This window comes from Saprolegnia diclina (genome assembly GCF_000281045.1).
Source record: "Saprolegnia diclina VS20 unplaced genomic scaffold supercont1.7, whole genome shotgun sequence".
NCBI classification, from domain to species: Eukaryota; Oomycota; class Saprolegniomycetes; order Saprolegniales; family Saprolegniaceae; genus Saprolegnia; species Saprolegnia diclina.
The window spans coordinates 951,259-966,521 of record NW_008246074.1 but is presented as its reverse complement, the minus strand read 5'-3'; the positions used below and the strand labels follow the sequence as shown (position 1 = coordinate 966,521).

Sequence of the window (15,263 nt, the reverse complement as noted above, 5' to 3'; positions counted from 1 at the left end):
GTGCGCTGACTTCGAGGGCATGCTCCGACGGTTCTATCGACGCCGGACCCAGGATAAGGAAGCGCCAGTCCGCACCATGCACGCCCAAGTAACTGTAGAGAGCCGCCCAAAACTTTGGTGCGACAAATGTCGAGGTTCCGGCGTGTTCCGGTGGACGGTGCCAGCATTGGCATGTCATCGTGGCGGACCGTGGTGGATGCTAGCGTGATACTACATGCACGGGATAGACTTAAGAGGTTAGGGTTACTGAGCGCTTAGACGACGCCGAGCTGGTAGAAGGCGCCGCACCACGCTTCGTCCACGTTGCGGACGGACGCGGCCTGCGGGTCGTAGCCACCAGCGCGCTGTTGCTCGGCGCGGAGCTGACGCCTGACCATACAATATGAGACGACGAGGACATGAGATAGGAGTCGTGTACGAGTCGGCGGCGCCTGGGCCACGCTTGCCACCGTGCACGGGAATGGGCTGCGGACCGCCAAAGACGCCGGGTTGGAAGCCCATCATCGCCGCTTCCATCTCGGCCGTGAGCGGCTGGTCGATGGGCACAGCGGTCGTCGGGTTGAGGATCTCGTCGACGTCGTTCTCGTCGCGTTCGCCGAGCGCGACTTCCATGAGCTGCGCCTTTTGCCGCTCGAGGTCGACTTGGAACTTGTTGTCTTCTTTTTGCTGGAGGCGGCGGCGCTCGTCGGCGACGCGCTGCTGCTCCTCGATCATGTGGAGGACACGGCGCTCTTCCTCGGCCTTCTTGGCGTCGTTGGCGTTGATCAAGATGGCGTTCTCCATCTTGTACTGCTTCCACTTCTTTTGCGCAGTCTCCTTCTCGGCCTCGTCGTCGCTCAAGAGCGCGAAAACTAGAGCCATCCATGAGCCATTGTCGAGGATGATCGTCGCCATGTACTGAGGTCCTCGACCTCCTCGAGGTACGCGTTGTACTCGTCGAGCGTGTTGAAGTCCTCGCCCGTCTTGTTGTACGTCTTGAGCACCTTCTTCCGGATCGCAATGTCCTTGGCAAAGTCCTGCTCCTCCTTGGTCTTGTCCTGGAGCTGCGACTTCTTGATCGGCTTCCCGCAGCCCGGTTTCGCGCATGTGATCTCGCGGTGGTGCTGGAACTCGCGCTTGACGCACTGGTCGCAGCTACGACAGGAGCCATGAGCGTCGTCGCCGTCGCCGCCACCGCCGCACGTACTAGCGATGGCCGCACTTGGAGATGAGGATCTTCATGCGCGTGTTGAGGATGTTCGAGTCATCGTCGGCGGCCGTGCCACAGACGCAGCACTTGGCCGCAAACTCCTCGTCCGTCGTCTTCATCGCCGGCCCCAAATTATGGTTCGACGATCGTAGTTGGTTTCGACTAACTACAATCGACTAAACAGCCGGTGTCACCGTTCATCCAACCGGTTGAAAGAAACGGCGCCAAAATGCAAGATCCAAGATCCAAGTGGCGCGAAATCTTCAGCACTTTGCGACGTTGAAGGGGTCAAGGTGCGAGCTACTTTAGTCGGTCGGCTAATACAACGAGTGTGGCCGAGAGAACGCACTTGGACGCTATGCTTGGTGTCGACGAGACTAACGGCGGTACTGCGACTAATAGCGACCATCGACGAGCGCTGCGTCCGCCGCACATGGCGAGCTGCTCGTCCTGGCAAGCTGCATGCTACGTCGCCATGAAGCGTCGGGCTGCGGCGCTGCTGCCGTCCTTCGCACTCGGTGAAGGACGCAGAACGGCCACGCGAAATTCGAATGCTGACTTCCATTGGATTGGCCGCTTTTTATCCAATCGCTATCGTTTTGCACCATGTGCGGCCAATGATTGGTTTTTCGAGTTGGAACAAAGGTCATGTCGGCGCCGTCGAGTCTTGCCGACCTAGCCGCGCTGCCACCCAAGCGACTCGGCCACGTCGTCACGTATGTGCACCAAGTGCAACACACGAGCCTCAAAGCCAAGCCACACACGATTCTGTGGGTCGGCGACCAAAGCGTTGCGTACTTCAAGCTCCATGTATGGGCCGCCGAAGCGCCACTGGTCGCGAAGCTCATGGCCGGCGACATTGCCGCCTTTCGCAACCTCCGCGTCAAGTGCTTTCGCGGTGTCGTCGAAGGGCACTTGACGCGGTCGTCCTCGGTCGTCGCGCTCATGCGGCACAACCAGTTTTTGGATCCGCATCGCGCCGAGTCGCCGTCCTTTTGCACCCTCCTCCCACTCCTCGAGTGGACGCGGCAACTCGAGGCGTCGGGCCGCAGCTTTGGCCACGTCAACATTCCCGAGATTGCGATCAAGGACTTGCGCGAGAACATGCTTGCGCACGTCGTGTGCCAACTGCGCCCGTGCTTGCCGCCTGCGCCGCAAAGCTACGTCATGCTCTATAGCGGCCCGGAAGACGGCATGTTGCTCCATTTATCGAACGACCTAATGCCGTTTCGATCGCTTCGGTTCGATGTGCCGGCGCGGGTGACGCACCTCATCGTCACGTTCGACGCGTCACGGCAGTGCCTCGTGGCCAACACGACCGGCGAGTCCCGTCTCGAGTACCTGGTCGACGTACCCGAGAGTGGCGCCTCCACGTCCAGTTCTCTCGAGTTTGATAGCTTCCACGACGCGAGTGACGCCGAACTCAACGGCCACGTCATTCTCCGACGCGTGGGCATCCGCCACGTCATATTGCCGTTTGCGTGGGAACGCGAAAGCGCGTGCCAGCTCATTGAAAAGTACTGCGTCCACTGCGAGACGACGTTGCCCGAGGCGCCGCTGGAGGTATACCCGCGCCTCTATGGCTCCTGTGTGCACGAGTGCGAAGGAAAACCGCGGGATGTGTGGCGATACAAGTCGTTCGTACTGGAGCTCGTGGACGTGCACGGTGTCTGCGCCCAAGTCCACGCGCATGACGTGGCGATTGAGCGGCTCTTGGGGCATATTCCAGCGTCGCTCGTGGCTGCGCCGACGTCGGAGAATGGCCTCGAGTACAAGGTGATTGTTGAAGCGCTCTTGCGGTCGCTGACCGACACGTCGCACCCGATGGACGTACATGTCTACTGCAGCGTTGTCGGCCAAACCACGGTGTTTGCCCTTATCGGGATTCCCTCCTAGTTAGTCGGCGCACCGACTAGAGTACACTATTTAGAACAATACAGTATTTGAGCCTTTTGCGGCGTTGGTGCGTGGCGGCGAGAGCATGTTCCGCTTCAACTTTGACGAGACCGCCGAGGCGACCAGCGCAGCGCCCGCGCCTCCGCCGATCGCCAAGCGGCCGGCCAAGCTCCACACGGAGAGCTCGCTGCAGGTGTGCGACGACTACTTTATGCCCGTGACCGTCGGCGGCGCCGACCTGGCCGTCGTCAACCAGCAGCATCCGCTCTTTGTGCAAAGTACACCACCTACCGACAGCGTCCAAGTAGCTCAAGTGTATGGCCGTAGACACGGGCGCGCTGCAAAAGCTCTTGACGACCCACGATCTCGAGACCGGCGTCTACGAAGGTCGTCGGTGTCGTGCAGCGTCTGCGTACTCACTGCGCTCGAATGTAGGCGGCTTCAAGCTCTGGGAGTGCTCGATCGACCTCATCGAGTACCTCCAGCAGCACCAGGCGGACTTTCCGATCGGCGCCTGCGGGCTCCGGGTCATGGAATTGGGCTGCGGCCACGGCCTCCCCGGCATCTTTGCGCTTCAGCAAGGTACGTCCGCGCTAGATTTTGTCGACGCCGAGACGTGTGGCATGCAAACTAGGCGCGTCGCATGTGCTCTTCTCCGACTACAACAGCGAGGTCATCGAGCTCGCAACGATCCCGAACACAATGCGCTGCGCCGGCGACCGACTCCATCACGCGTCCTTCTACTCGGGCGACTGGGCCAATGTCTCGGAGGCCATGGCGGCCAACGAAGATGCATCATACGACCTCGTCTTGACCGCCGAGACGCTCTACACGGAGGACGTGACGATTTCTCTCTTGGCCGTACGACATGCGCATCCTTGGTGAAGATGATAGCGTAGCATCTGTAGATGATCAAGCGTCACTTGAAGCGGTCCGGCGTCGCGCTCGTGGCGGCCAAGACGTACTACTTTGGCACGGGCGGCAGCGTCCACCACTTCAAGGACCTCGTGGCGCGCGAAGGCGACATGGTAGCGACGACGGTCTGGAACGGCAACGACTGTCGCTCCAACATTCGCGAGATCGTTCAAGTGACGTACAAGTAAAGCAAACAGCGCTCAGATATTTCGCCTGTTGCGCATGGCACATGCAGCTGGGCGTATCCGACTGTAGTTTGGGTGCCAAACTAGACTAGAATGCAGCTACCAGATTCTAGAGATGCCAATCGATCTTTCGGTTGGCCAGAGCTACAGTGTCGATCAATAGGTGCACTTGAGTGTCGATGGGAATCTGATTGCTGTTGAACCTTGTCCATTACGTCGTCGCGGTAAGGCCGCCAACGCCCAACATCGCCAGGCGCGGATCTTGCTTCGGCGCGCTGATTGGCCAGTTCCGATGACATTCAAGCGTTCCGGGACGTGATTGGCGCGTTATCCGGATGTGGCCGAGTCAGCCGAGGCTGGAGGTTGCCAGCTGGGTGTGCGGGTGTTGACTTGACACCGACCTCGCTCGCATGCGCGCCGTCGTCAGATTTCAATTCCCTACCACCACAATGAGCATCCTCTTCCGCACCCTCCGCCGGCCGGCCACCGCCCGCGCCTTCTCGACGCACCCCAGCATTGTCGCGCTGCGCCAAGTGGACCCGGCGTCGCCACAGAACGCGACCGACACGTACTTTGTCCGGACCTTGTACGTCATCGTGCACTTCATGCGGCTCCTCACTCGGTGCTGGCTAGGTCGCCTGGCTACAGCTCGTGCATTGCCGCTAAGGACCTCAAGGTCGACGACCGCATTGGCTCGACCGTCGGCACGGTGGTAGGCTCTTTATGCAATGGCCACCAGATCCTTACCAGATCTACATCTAGTACTCGACGCCGACGCGCTTTACGATTCAAATGGCGCTGGACAAGCACGTCGAGATCTTTGGCGGCATGCAGTACGCCAACCACCACTGCAACCCGAACGCCTCGTTCCTCATGTCCGAGTCGGACCCGACTGTGACGCTCGTCGCGATCAAGCCGATTGCCAAGGGTACACCGACCTCCTGTGCAAGGCGACTCATGCCCGTGTTAGGCGACCACATCACATTTGACTACGACACGACCGAGTGGGACATGGACGAGAAGTTTTCGTGCAACTGCGGCGACGCCGCGTGCCGGCACGAGATCCGTGGTGCCAAGCACATTGGGGACGCCGAGACGCTGCGTCTCTTGCCCAACTTTAGCCCAAGCGTCATGCGCAGCCTTCTCAAGCACAAGCTCGTCCAAGGCTGAGCGAAGCATCTAGCCTCGAAGCTTCTACGCGGGCGCCTTCGTGCTAACTTGTATTGTGTCCATTCTGTCACCCTTCAGCTGGAAGGCTTGGACATCGCAGCACGTCGACCCCTCAGCTTGGGATCCAAGCAGCATCAACGCCACCATGGATCGCTTGCGAGCCCGACCGCAGTGCTCCGAGGTCGTTCAAGTCCAAGCAAAGTAGAGCTTATGTGGAGAATTCGAGAAGCAGCGTACCTGCCCTGTGTGGGTTCAACCTTCTGAATGTTGCTCGATGTGTTTACGCTGCCGGGTGGCGGCGTTGGCAAGCCGCTTGGAAGACAGCAGCTGCCCCATACCGCCATCGTCGGCGCTTGCCATCATCATCGTACGTCACCATCCGACTGCTGACGCCAGTCGCCAAGCCTCCTCATTGGCAAATTCGAACAATGACGTGGCACGCGCACAGCGCATCGTTCACATTGCACTTTCTATTTACTAGTACGCATTTTACTTGAGATAGCGCTCGGCGACCTTGAAGGCGCCAAAAGCCGCGCCAGCCGCGACCGACGCAAAGAACATCGATACGCTAAGGGGCATGCCAAAGGGCGGGACCGGCGGCGTCGCAATGTTGGCCGGGTCTTCGTACAAGACGGTCTTGGTGTGCGCCTTATCCTTGACGATGAACGCAGCACGGCGACCAGCGACAAAGCCGTCTTCATGGAAGCCGCGGCCGAGCCACGCGCCCGAGAGCGTAATGCCTTCCTCCTGGAGAATGTCGTCCTGGGGAATGCAGTCGGCGAGGCGGCGCGGGTGGTCCCAAGGAAAGTCCATAATGAGAAGGTCCTTGGCCGGCGTCTTGCCCTTGTAGCCACCGGGCGTGATCGTCACAAACACGTCCTGGGTCGTCTTGAGGTGCTGGATGCGGTTCATCCAGTACGTGAGGATGTAGTCGTCGTTTTCCGTGATGCGCACGTTCCAGCTGGACCACGCCTTCTTGTCGTTCGAGAGGAAGCTAGCGTCGCGGTGCACATACATGTGGCTCTTGTGGAAGTAGTAGTCCATCAAGTTGTTGTTCTTGGTCGACCACGGCATGAGCGCCGCGCTCTCCTCAGCGTGGCAAGCGAGCACCACATGGTCGCATTCGATGCGCTCGCCGTCTTCGAGCGTCACGCTCTTGCCGCCCTGCTCGACCGCAACAACCTTGGCGTTTGTCTTGACGACGCCCTTGTGCTCGGTGAAAAACTTGAGGAACGGCGCCTTGTACGCCGAGCCAATGTACCACCAGAGGTGCTTGGGGCGGTCCATGCGGCGGCCAATCGCGCCCATGATCACCTGCCAGAGCGGAATGTAGAGCGAGTTCGAGTGCGTCTTGAGGCAGCGGAGAAACTGCGACGCGGGAAGCGCCATGACGTCGTGCTTGGGGACGGTCCAGAGGATCGCGACGAACGGGAGGTAGTAGTGGCGGAAGAACGCCTCCGAGTACTTGCTGCTCTTGGCCCACTCGGCGGTCGAGACGTTCGACTTGACGGGCATCGTGAGGAGGTCGACAGTAAACTGGTAAATGTCGTAGATGACACGCCACTTCTTGAGCGAGAAGAGCTCGAGGAGCGACGCAAACGGCTTGCGCGACGAGAACTGCATGTCGCCGGGCACGTCCGAGTCGACCGAGAGCGACATCGGGATGCGCTTGTACGTCGTGCCGTCCTCCTTTGTGACGCCAAAGTCCTTGAACCATTGCTTGATGTTCGGGTTCGAATCGCCAAACATCATAAAGCCGAGGTCCACCGACTCGCCATCGACTTCGATCGCGTACGTGTGGCCGCCGACGTAGTTTTCGCGGTCGACCAGAATGACCTCGTGCTCGTCCTTGGCGAGGTGGTAGGCGGCCGAGATACCGCCAATGCCAGACCCGACGACGACAACCTTCATCTTTTGCAAATTGCCAAATGCCGATCACCACCTTGGGCGTCCCTCGCCGCAAAGACAGGGACGGACCAATGAAAAGGCCATCTCGACACCTACACCTAGCAATATGCGTTCTTAGAGGTTGATACAGCCCTCTGCCGCCAGAAAGGGCGCCATTTATCCAGTTACAGAGGTGTCTACGCAACAGACTGCGCCTATCCTGATGCCATTGCATGGACGTGCGGCTGCCACGTATTTTTGCAGCCACCAGCCGACCCACGATCGTTGCAGCATCGTCGGTAGTACGGCACGCCGAACGCGGCGCAGCTTGGGCTGCCGTATGAACCAGGACCTGAGTTCGCCCCGTTCAAGAGTACCGCGTCCCAAAGGGTCGTGCATCGAGTCGCTCGACGATGCACCCCAAGCAAGTCGCAGCTGGCGATCGAGCGTAGCGGCCGTCGTCAATTTGGCAGATATGTTGAGGTCCTGGTCTATGTCACCGCGACACCCGAGCCACTCGTCGCGGTGGACATTGTCGCCAGCTGCTTGCTGTTGCAATGCACTGTAATGCAAGGCCAACTCGACCAACTCGACGTTATCGCGCGCCGGTCGAAGCTGGGTCGAAGCCATCGTCTGACGCAGAAGAGCCATCGACGATCTATTGCTGAGCAGAGCCTCTCGGTTGGCCGCTACGAACAATCAAGGCCAGCTTGAGCGTGTGAGGTCACGACTGACAGTAGCAGCAGCTACGCAGCAGTGCCAAGCGCAGACTGCAATGTGGCGAGAGCTCGAACCGAGGTCATGACGACCACTGTATCCGGATTCCGGTTGTGTTGAGCTTCCCGGGCTTTTTCCGCACCTTAACCGAACAGCTACGTTAAGTGCGTTGCTGGTGGCATGGCCGAGGACACCCGCGCCCGCGTGGCCGCGCTGCTGGCCTCGCCGCCGTCGGACGACGTCGACATGGACGCCGTAGTTCGCACCGTCATGGAGGCCATCGATAGGTACACATCTGGCTTGCATGCACCGATGCCCACGCTGATGCTAGCGGCTACGAGATGGTTCCGCTAAGCGACCTGGCCCGTGTCGCGACCAAGGAGCTCCGCATGCCTGCCTTGGGATGGCGCTTGACGAGCGGGTGCTGCTCATCGGATACGCTCGCAAGCTGTACGTGCGTCTTTGCGAGCGAACCTGCCCACGTGCTGGTGGCCCCCAACGTTAGCGGGAACGCCTTCCTGCTTGGGTACCTCGAGTCGCGCCACAACCAGCTCTGCCTCCAGGACGCTAGCGCTCGTCTGCGCGTGACTTTGGCCACGCTCGATCCCAATGCGCTCGGGCAGTGCGTGCTGGTCACGGCGTGGACATATGTCCACACAAGCCTGCAAGGTCACATCGACGTCACCGCGTACACGATCGTGCCGCGCAAGGCGCCACCGGCGTGGCAGTCGCCACGCTTTGACTGGGACGACCTCTTTCATCGGTGCTACCCGCGCCAGATGCCACCAACGTACGGCGGCCCTGCGCCGCTAGCGACAGCGCTCGCCGCCACGTCCGACGTCGGCACTGCTAAAGGGCGCTCGTACATGGTTCGTGGGCGTCTCAAGGCGTTTTCGCCCGTCCTCAAGTCGTACTTCTTCGCTGAGATCGAGTGTGCGCACGTCGGTGCCCGGCAGTCGGCATCGGTGCTTGTGACGGGCGACGCGGTCCATGTGCATCCGTGCTTGGTGCCCGGGATGGACCTTGTCATCACGGACACGATCAAGATTTTTGCCAAGGAGCACGGTCTCTACATGCTGCAGACGACGCCGACGTCTTTTGTGTGGCGACTGCCACCGATCCCGACGTCGTTGCCGCCACTCGAGGTTGCCACAACCGTTCTCGACTCGGACGTCGGCAGCAGTCGCCATGTCCGCGGCGTCATCACGCGGTACCTCGGCCCCGACACGTTGGAGCTCAGCCACCGATACACACTCCAGTGCATGCACTTTCCACCACTGTGCGCGCTTCGCGTCGGGGCCACCGTTGTCGTGTACAATGCCCACGTGACGGCACCAGGAACGCTCGGTCTCTGCGCGAGGAGCACGCTCCTCGTCGATGGCGTCTCGGCAGCGCCCACGCGGCTCTTGCAGCCGACCGTATACCTCAAAAAGTCGTCGCTCGCATTGCACCAACTGCCGCTGACGACGGTCGCAGCACTGACCAAGCTCCTCACACAATTGTTGGACAAGTTTGGTGGTCGTCGGCCCGCGTCCGAGGTGTTGTTGCCGCCGGCGTGGCACCTCTTGGCGTTGGCCAAAGGCGACCCCGCCGTGTGGCGCAAGCGCGAGCTCTTGCGCGCCGTTGCTGCGCGCCAAGGCATTGAATGGACGGCAGCCCTCCCGACGCTTGCCGCGTCCTTTTTACAGCACGAGATAGATTGCTTCAGCAGCCGTGCACCTGCTCGACCACTGCGCACCGCCATCAGCATCGCTGACCTCGTTGAGGTGGCGCTGACGGCCCAACGCGACGTGCTCTCGTCCGACGTCGACGATGTCCTGGCACCGTTCCTCGCACTTGGGTGCGTCACGGGGTGTGCAGCCACGGCGTCATGTGCATTTGCCGACCGCACAGGATCGATCCCGCTCGTGCTCTTGCAGTCTTCTCCACCGACGACGCATGTCTCGATAGCGACGCTCTACCAACTTCGCAAGTACCAACTGTGCGTGCACCGCGTCGGTGGTGGCGGGGTCGGGACACCCGGGCTCTTTGTCCGGGATGACGTGACGTACGCCGTCCATCTCGCGGTCGCGGTCGAGGACCTACTGCCATTGACGCCCAACGACAACGACAACGACGCCAGCGCACCGATACCGTCACCGCTGCTACTGCTTGTCGAGCACGTTCAAATCATCCACGACACTGGTCACCTCGTGCATGGAGTCGACGTTTCGACGCCGTCACACCCGCGCATGGTCGACGTCCTTGTCCCAAAGTTGCCGTGGCACCTCGGTGCCCGGGGCGCCGTGTGGCAACTGGACCGTGCGACGCTCACGAAAAGCCGCGAGGTGGCGTTCACTCTCCCAGCGGCCCGGGGTGCACTCGAGTTGCATCGTGTTGTGGCGCAGCTACCAAGCTACTTGGTGAGCCTCTCGGACGACGACGCGCTGGCCGTCGACGCGGTGCTGGCTGCCCTCGCTCAACGTCCGAATGAAGTGCTCTCTCTCGTGACGTACCACGCGTCACCATTCACAGCGATCCACGGCGTTCGCCTTGAGGGTGCACATATGGCCAAGTCGGACGCGAATACCCTTCCTTCGACACTCACGGTGGCCACCAAGATGCTACCCGCGCGACAGTGGCGTGAGATCCAGCTCCTCTATGGTCTCTTGGCGTCGTTCGAGCCGACGCGGTATCCCAAAGAGTTCTGCGTCGTGCCGCTCGTGCATCAGCCGAGCAACGCGCCCATCACCGAGTACCTCGCGCTGCCCAGCGCGCACAAGGACGTGATTGTGACGCTGCTCGGACGCGTTGTCTCGGTGCAAATGACGTACCACAAGGACGTGCTTCGGGGCCAGGACGATGCGCTCATCCGCGTTCATTTGCAAGACCTTACGTCGCGCGACGTGGTCGACATTACGTGGAACGTCGGGCGCCACGCGTACCCGTCCGGCCTGTGCCCGGGCGCGGTCGTGACGTTTTCCCGCATCAAGATGCACATTCGCCGGCTCTCGTTCAAGCCGTACTTTGCCATGCTGCACACGACGCGTGTGGCAGTAGTGCATTCGACCGAAGTGCCGTCCGCGCCGCCCGTACCGCGCAAGCTGCTCTTGGAGCTCTACCAAGTCGCTGTCGCCGATCGACGCTACTACGAGCACATTGGGACTGTCTGTCACATCTCGTATGCGACGCTGAAGCTGCAATGCGCGCGGTGTCACCGCGTCGTTGTCCGGGACAGCCACGGGTCGTTGCGCCACGCCCAAGAAGATTTGGCGCCGTGCCCGAGTCTGGTGCGTGATGTCGTCGTACTATGCAGCACCCGGTGTCTGGTCGACGACGGCACGGCCCAAGTTGAAGTCTATGCGTCGGGCGACGTGGCGTGGCACCTGCTCCATGTAGTTGTCTTCTCGGGTGCAATGTGTCTCATGACGAGGGTTAGGTGTCGGGACCGTCACGGACAACCCATGAAGCGACGGTCGTCGCGCTTGGCACGGAGCTCGCCTTCTTTAGCAACACGACGCCAGGCCTCTTTGACGCACCGTCGCCACAGATGCAATTTCATATCGACGCGTGGCGCGCCTGTGTTCTCAACGCCGCCAGTCAGCGCACGCAAATCGTCTTGCACGCCAAGCGGTTTTACGCCAAGCTCAAGCCGGCGCACGACCTCTCAGTGTTGCGCTGCGGCGAATTCGAGCTGCGGACGCCCGTGCAGCCCATGGTGCAGCTCGAGGCGATGGCGGTGCATGACCTCCATGTGCGCTACGAGTGGTGGAGCATCCAGCAGGACTTGCAGGCGCTGCAGATTGCTTTCTAGTCAAGGCAAGTTGGCCGCTTCATCGTCCGCACTTTCTAAAACAGTAACCATTTAACCACTAGACTAGGGTTAACCTCGTGTTTTCTTGGGGCAGGTTTTGGTCGAGCTCTTTGGTTGAGGTTTTGCATTGGGGTAGCGTGCAATCTAGCGGAGGGATCGTGTACTACGTGTGACGTAGTTTGGACTCGTCGGTGGACGGGGTCATGTGCATTGAGTTTCAACGTACCTGCCCCAAACCTCGGGTTTTCTTGGGGCAGGGTGTGGTTGGTCTTTCTGGTTGCGGTGGCATAGTGCCGGTGGGCCATCCAGCGGTTTTTCTGCGCAGTGGTTTGATTCGTGTAGATTCTACACGAATCAAACCACTGCACTGTAGAAGGTTTGTACAGAGTGCCATCGAGCTTTTTGATTCCAATTTGGTTTTGGGGCCACGTGCAACCTAGCGGTATGTCTGTGTCGTAGCTTGGACAGTGTGAATGCCTTCCACCCTCACGGGCTCTTGTACTATGCACGTCCAACGCACCCTTCCTACTGCAAACATGCATTCACATGGCGAATGTGTGACGGACGTGTGCGACGGATGCGACCTCCGCTTCGTTGCGGTGCCAGGCGGGCCGCTACCGGCCGTCACCCGGAAACGACACTGCGGTGCAACCTCCGCTGTGCTACGGTGCACCTGGTGGATTCTTTGTAGGGCTCCAGTGGTATCAACGTCAAATTCATTTTCCATTGTTTGGTGATGTTGGTGCATCGTCCCGATCTCGCTTAGATGTGGGTTGTTATTGTTAGAGCCGTCGCCGGGAAGGGCTCTTTCTTAGCCGCTTCAACCTTCGCATCGTTTCGGCACTCGGGTCCAGTACTGCATAGCAGACGCTTCGTGCATAGAGGCCACAGCAGCTTGATCAACATTGCAGGATGGATAACGTTCATGAGGTGGTTGAAAGAATCGCTTCTCGGATTTGCAGGCCCAGCGATTCTACTGTGACGGGCGCGGCCACTGCACGCGAGCGCTTCGCCTGGAGGTGCAGTGGCGGTCACGGTCGACGCCTTGGTTCGCTGCCGTCGCCTCTGCCTCGCGGTGATCTTCCGCTTGAGCTCCTTGGCCAACTCGATCGGAGTCGCTACTGCCGCTGCGCTCGCAGCATGGCGCTGCTGCGACTACCGCACGCGCTGCGCCCCGACACGCTCGGCCTCTCCATGGCCGAGTCTCCTATTCTGTGCTTGACGCGCGGATTGCGATAGAAACCTCCAAAGCAAACGCAACATACAGATACAATCCTATCTTCACGATCGAACACAATGATCTAACACCACGCGTAGTACAGCTATCGTGCAGGACCCATCAATACCCTATCCACTCGCTACACTCTGGATTGGCGCTGCGCGCATCGATGGCACATGCACGTGTCGCTACCGGGTCGACTCGCTTCGCTCGTGGCGCGCTGCGCGCTGTTCGGTTAAGTACGCTTCCGCACTTTGTAACGTTGTTACAAACACCAAGTCAAAAATCACGACATTGACCTGCCACTCGTACTTAACCGAATTCGACCCTTCCGGACGCACGCCGGAACACCTTGTTGAGACTTCCTTTTGCCCTACCGTGCTAACGCACGGGCCCGCTGCGCTCGTGCCGCGCTTCGCGCAAAAAAGTCGTTATTCAATTAATAGATAGATTCTATAGTCTTTTCTACTTGTCGCATCGGGCTGGACATGAACTTTGTACTTGTACTGGATGGCGGACGACGGTTGCGGATCGATAATAAGCCTAAACTGCAGTAGGAGGGTGACAATACTATTTGTTCGGACTACCGCGCACAGTGGCTCGAGAAGCTCCTCTCGTTCCTACTCGAGGTGATCCCAGCGCGCATCTCGTCGCCTGCTGTGGCTGGCTCGAAGCAGCTCGGCGATGGACCGCATGAAAGATCGCCACGCCCATCGATTTCCGGATACGGTATCCGGATAGCACACACCAGCAGTATGGCACCACGACGCATGCTCGGGCGCTTGGCCCGGGCCATGGCAGGCGCATCGGCTATCCCTGGAAAATGGACGGTGACGCGGCCGATGGACGTACCCCATCGTACTGGCAGCGTCGTCGTCGCCGGCCTTCTCATTGGCGCAGGCCTCACCGCCGTGGGCGCGGCCAAGGTGTACTCAACGGCGCTACCCCACGGCGATTTGGACAGCGCAATTCCATGCGAAGAGGTGCCAAAAGACAACGAGCCGATGGATCTCGACCGCCTGCTTGCGGTGCTGGATGCCCTCGCCGCGGCCTACGAGGCGACCGAGGTACGCATGTGCAGGCCCTGGTCGCTTGCGACACCTCAAGCATTAGGCGTGCGTTACCGCATGGGAGCACGAGCTGCGCGATGAGAACGCATTGACGGAAGCGCAGCTACTCGAGGCGATCACGACCCGATACGCACTCGCCCGCGACGAGGCCAAGGCCACCGTGTTTGCTTCGTTCGCGTGCGCGGCGAGCGAGGTGGATCGCGCCATCGCCGCCTTTGGCGCCGACAGCAACGTCATGGCATGTCTGAACCGTCTCCGCGCTACGAGCTATGCGTCTGTCCTTTCTTCCTGGATCCAAACCGTCAACCATTGCGATGTGTAGAGCCGTGGACGTGCCACCGACGCTGACGAAAGAACAAGTGCTGCTGCTCGTCGCCGAGACCCTCGATACGATCGCCGCAGCGATTGAAGAAGCAACAAACGACGCAAAGAAGCTCGGCAAAGCCGACTCGGCGGACGACAAGCGCGCGTGGACAAAGGCGTACAACGATCTGCCACCTGTCTATGAGGTCTACATGATTCTAGGATCCATGCGCGTGCCAACCACAAGGCAGCGAAACACCTTGGCGACGGCGCTCTCTTGTTGGCCGCACTTCGCGCGTACAGCGTCGATGCGGCCTTTGTGCAGCAGCTCCAGACGCTCCAGGCTGCCCACCGCGCAAGGTCGGACCTTTCTTGCCATCTTGCCACGTCATTTTTGCGTAGGCTGGCTGCACTATAAAGTCTCGGGAAATATTATATCTGGGAGGTTTGCGATCGAAGTTGGTTGGCTGGAACGTTCCGGCGCCTCGTATGCGTTCTCAAAGGGTCCGGATAGCGTTGTGGACCATCAGTCGTATCGATTCTCGCAGGTTCTCACACACATACAGTGTCTTAGTCAATACGAAAGTGATATCTGCGATCTTTGCGATCGTCCTGCAGTCGACGACGACGAGCCGCTGAGAGTGAGCAACGAAGGACGAACGAGCTCTCCGGGTCTATGACAGCATTGCTGGCCACACGGAGACCCCATGGTCGCATGGTCGTAGGTGGCTAGCGCGCCAGTGCGGCAAATGCTGGTGCTGGACCTTCCGCCCTTCTGCGGACTATGTTGATGTGCGCCATCGACATCACAGAAGGCGTACTCGATGGCGCACCACCAAGAAAGCACGGTACATTGTGACCAAGGCGCCACGTGTGCAGGAACAGTCCAGCAGCCAACAGCATGGATGGCCAGGATGGC

General features: G+C 60.0%; 7 protein-coding genes across 7 annotated transcripts; 5 read left to right on the top strand and 2 right to left on the bottom strand.

Annotated features, from left to right (window-relative positions):
- Positions 1-205: 205 nt before the first annotated feature.
- SDRG_03188 (hypothetical protein) lies at positions 206-1,344 on the bottom strand. Its single transcript, XM_008608812.1, has 4 exons — positions 1,187-1,344; positions 899-1,134; positions 419-851; positions 206-369 (listed from the first exon to the last, which is right to left on the bottom strand). Exons 1-4 carry the CDS (start codon positions 1,306-1,308, stop codon positions 255-257), a joined length of 906 nt encoding a protein of 301 aa, XP_008607034.1. The 5' UTR covers positions 1,309-1,344; the 3' UTR covers positions 206-254.
- Positions 1,345-1,831: 487 nt separating this feature from the next.
- Positions 1,832-3,085, top strand: SDRG_03187 (hypothetical protein; the record flags this gene model as incomplete). The annotated part of the gene is made up of 1 exon (XM_008608811.1): positions 1,832-3,085. Exon 1 carries the CDS (start codon positions 1,838-1,840, stop codon positions 3,083-3,085), a length of 1,248 nt encoding a protein of 415 aa, XP_008607033.1. The 5' UTR covers positions 1,832-1,837.
- Positions 3,086-3,170: 85 nt separating this feature from the next.
- Positions 3,171-4,188, top strand: SDRG_03186 (hypothetical protein; the record flags this gene model as incomplete). The annotated part of the gene is made up of 5 exons (XM_008608810.1): positions 3,171-3,363; positions 3,413-3,472; positions 3,521-3,667; positions 3,720-3,946; positions 3,994-4,188. 5 exons carry the CDS (start codon positions 3,171-3,173, stop codon positions 4,186-4,188), a joined length of 822 nt encoding a protein of 273 aa, XP_008607032.1.
- Positions 4,189-4,554: 366 nt separating this feature from the next.
- On the top strand, positions 4,555-5,627 carry SDRG_03185 (hypothetical protein). Its single transcript, XM_008608809.1, has 4 exons — positions 4,555-4,771; positions 4,819-4,897; positions 4,948-5,113; positions 5,156-5,627. Exons 1-4 carry the CDS (start codon positions 4,596-4,598, stop codon positions 5,353-5,355), a joined length of 621 nt encoding a protein of 206 aa, XP_008607031.1. The 5' UTR covers positions 4,555-4,595; the 3' UTR covers positions 5,356-5,627.
- Positions 5,628-5,789: 162 nt separating this feature from the next.
- SDRG_03184 (hypothetical protein) lies at positions 5,790-7,316 on the bottom strand. Its single transcript, XM_008608808.1, has one exon. The coding sequence runs from the start codon at positions 7,264-7,266 to the stop codon at positions 5,845-5,847; it is 1,422 nt and encodes a 473-aa protein (XP_008607030.1). The 5' UTR covers positions 7,267-7,316; the 3' UTR covers positions 5,790-5,844.
- A 409-nt stretch (positions 7,317-7,725) lies between these two features.
- SDRG_03183 (hypothetical protein) lies at positions 7,726-11,832 on the top strand. The gene is made up of 3 exons (XM_008608807.1): positions 7,726-8,246; positions 8,291-11,333; positions 11,378-11,832. The coding sequence occupies exons 1-3, from the start codon at positions 8,140-8,142 to the stop codon at positions 11,750-11,752; spliced, it is 3,525 nt and encodes a 1,174-aa protein (XP_008607029.1). The 5' UTR covers positions 7,726-8,139; the 3' UTR covers positions 11,753-11,832.
- Positions 11,833-13,698: 1,866 nt separating this feature from the next.
- On the top strand, positions 13,699-15,125 carry SDRG_03182 (hypothetical protein). Its single transcript, XM_008608806.1, has 5 exons — positions 13,699-14,038; positions 14,085-14,314; positions 14,364-14,522; positions 14,567-14,704; positions 14,747-15,125. Exons 1-5 carry the CDS (start codon positions 13,727-13,729, stop codon positions 14,760-14,762), a joined length of 855 nt encoding a protein of 284 aa, XP_008607028.1. The 5' UTR covers positions 13,699-13,726; the 3' UTR covers positions 14,763-15,125.
- The last annotated feature ends 138 nt before the right edge of the window (positions 15,126-15,263 follow it).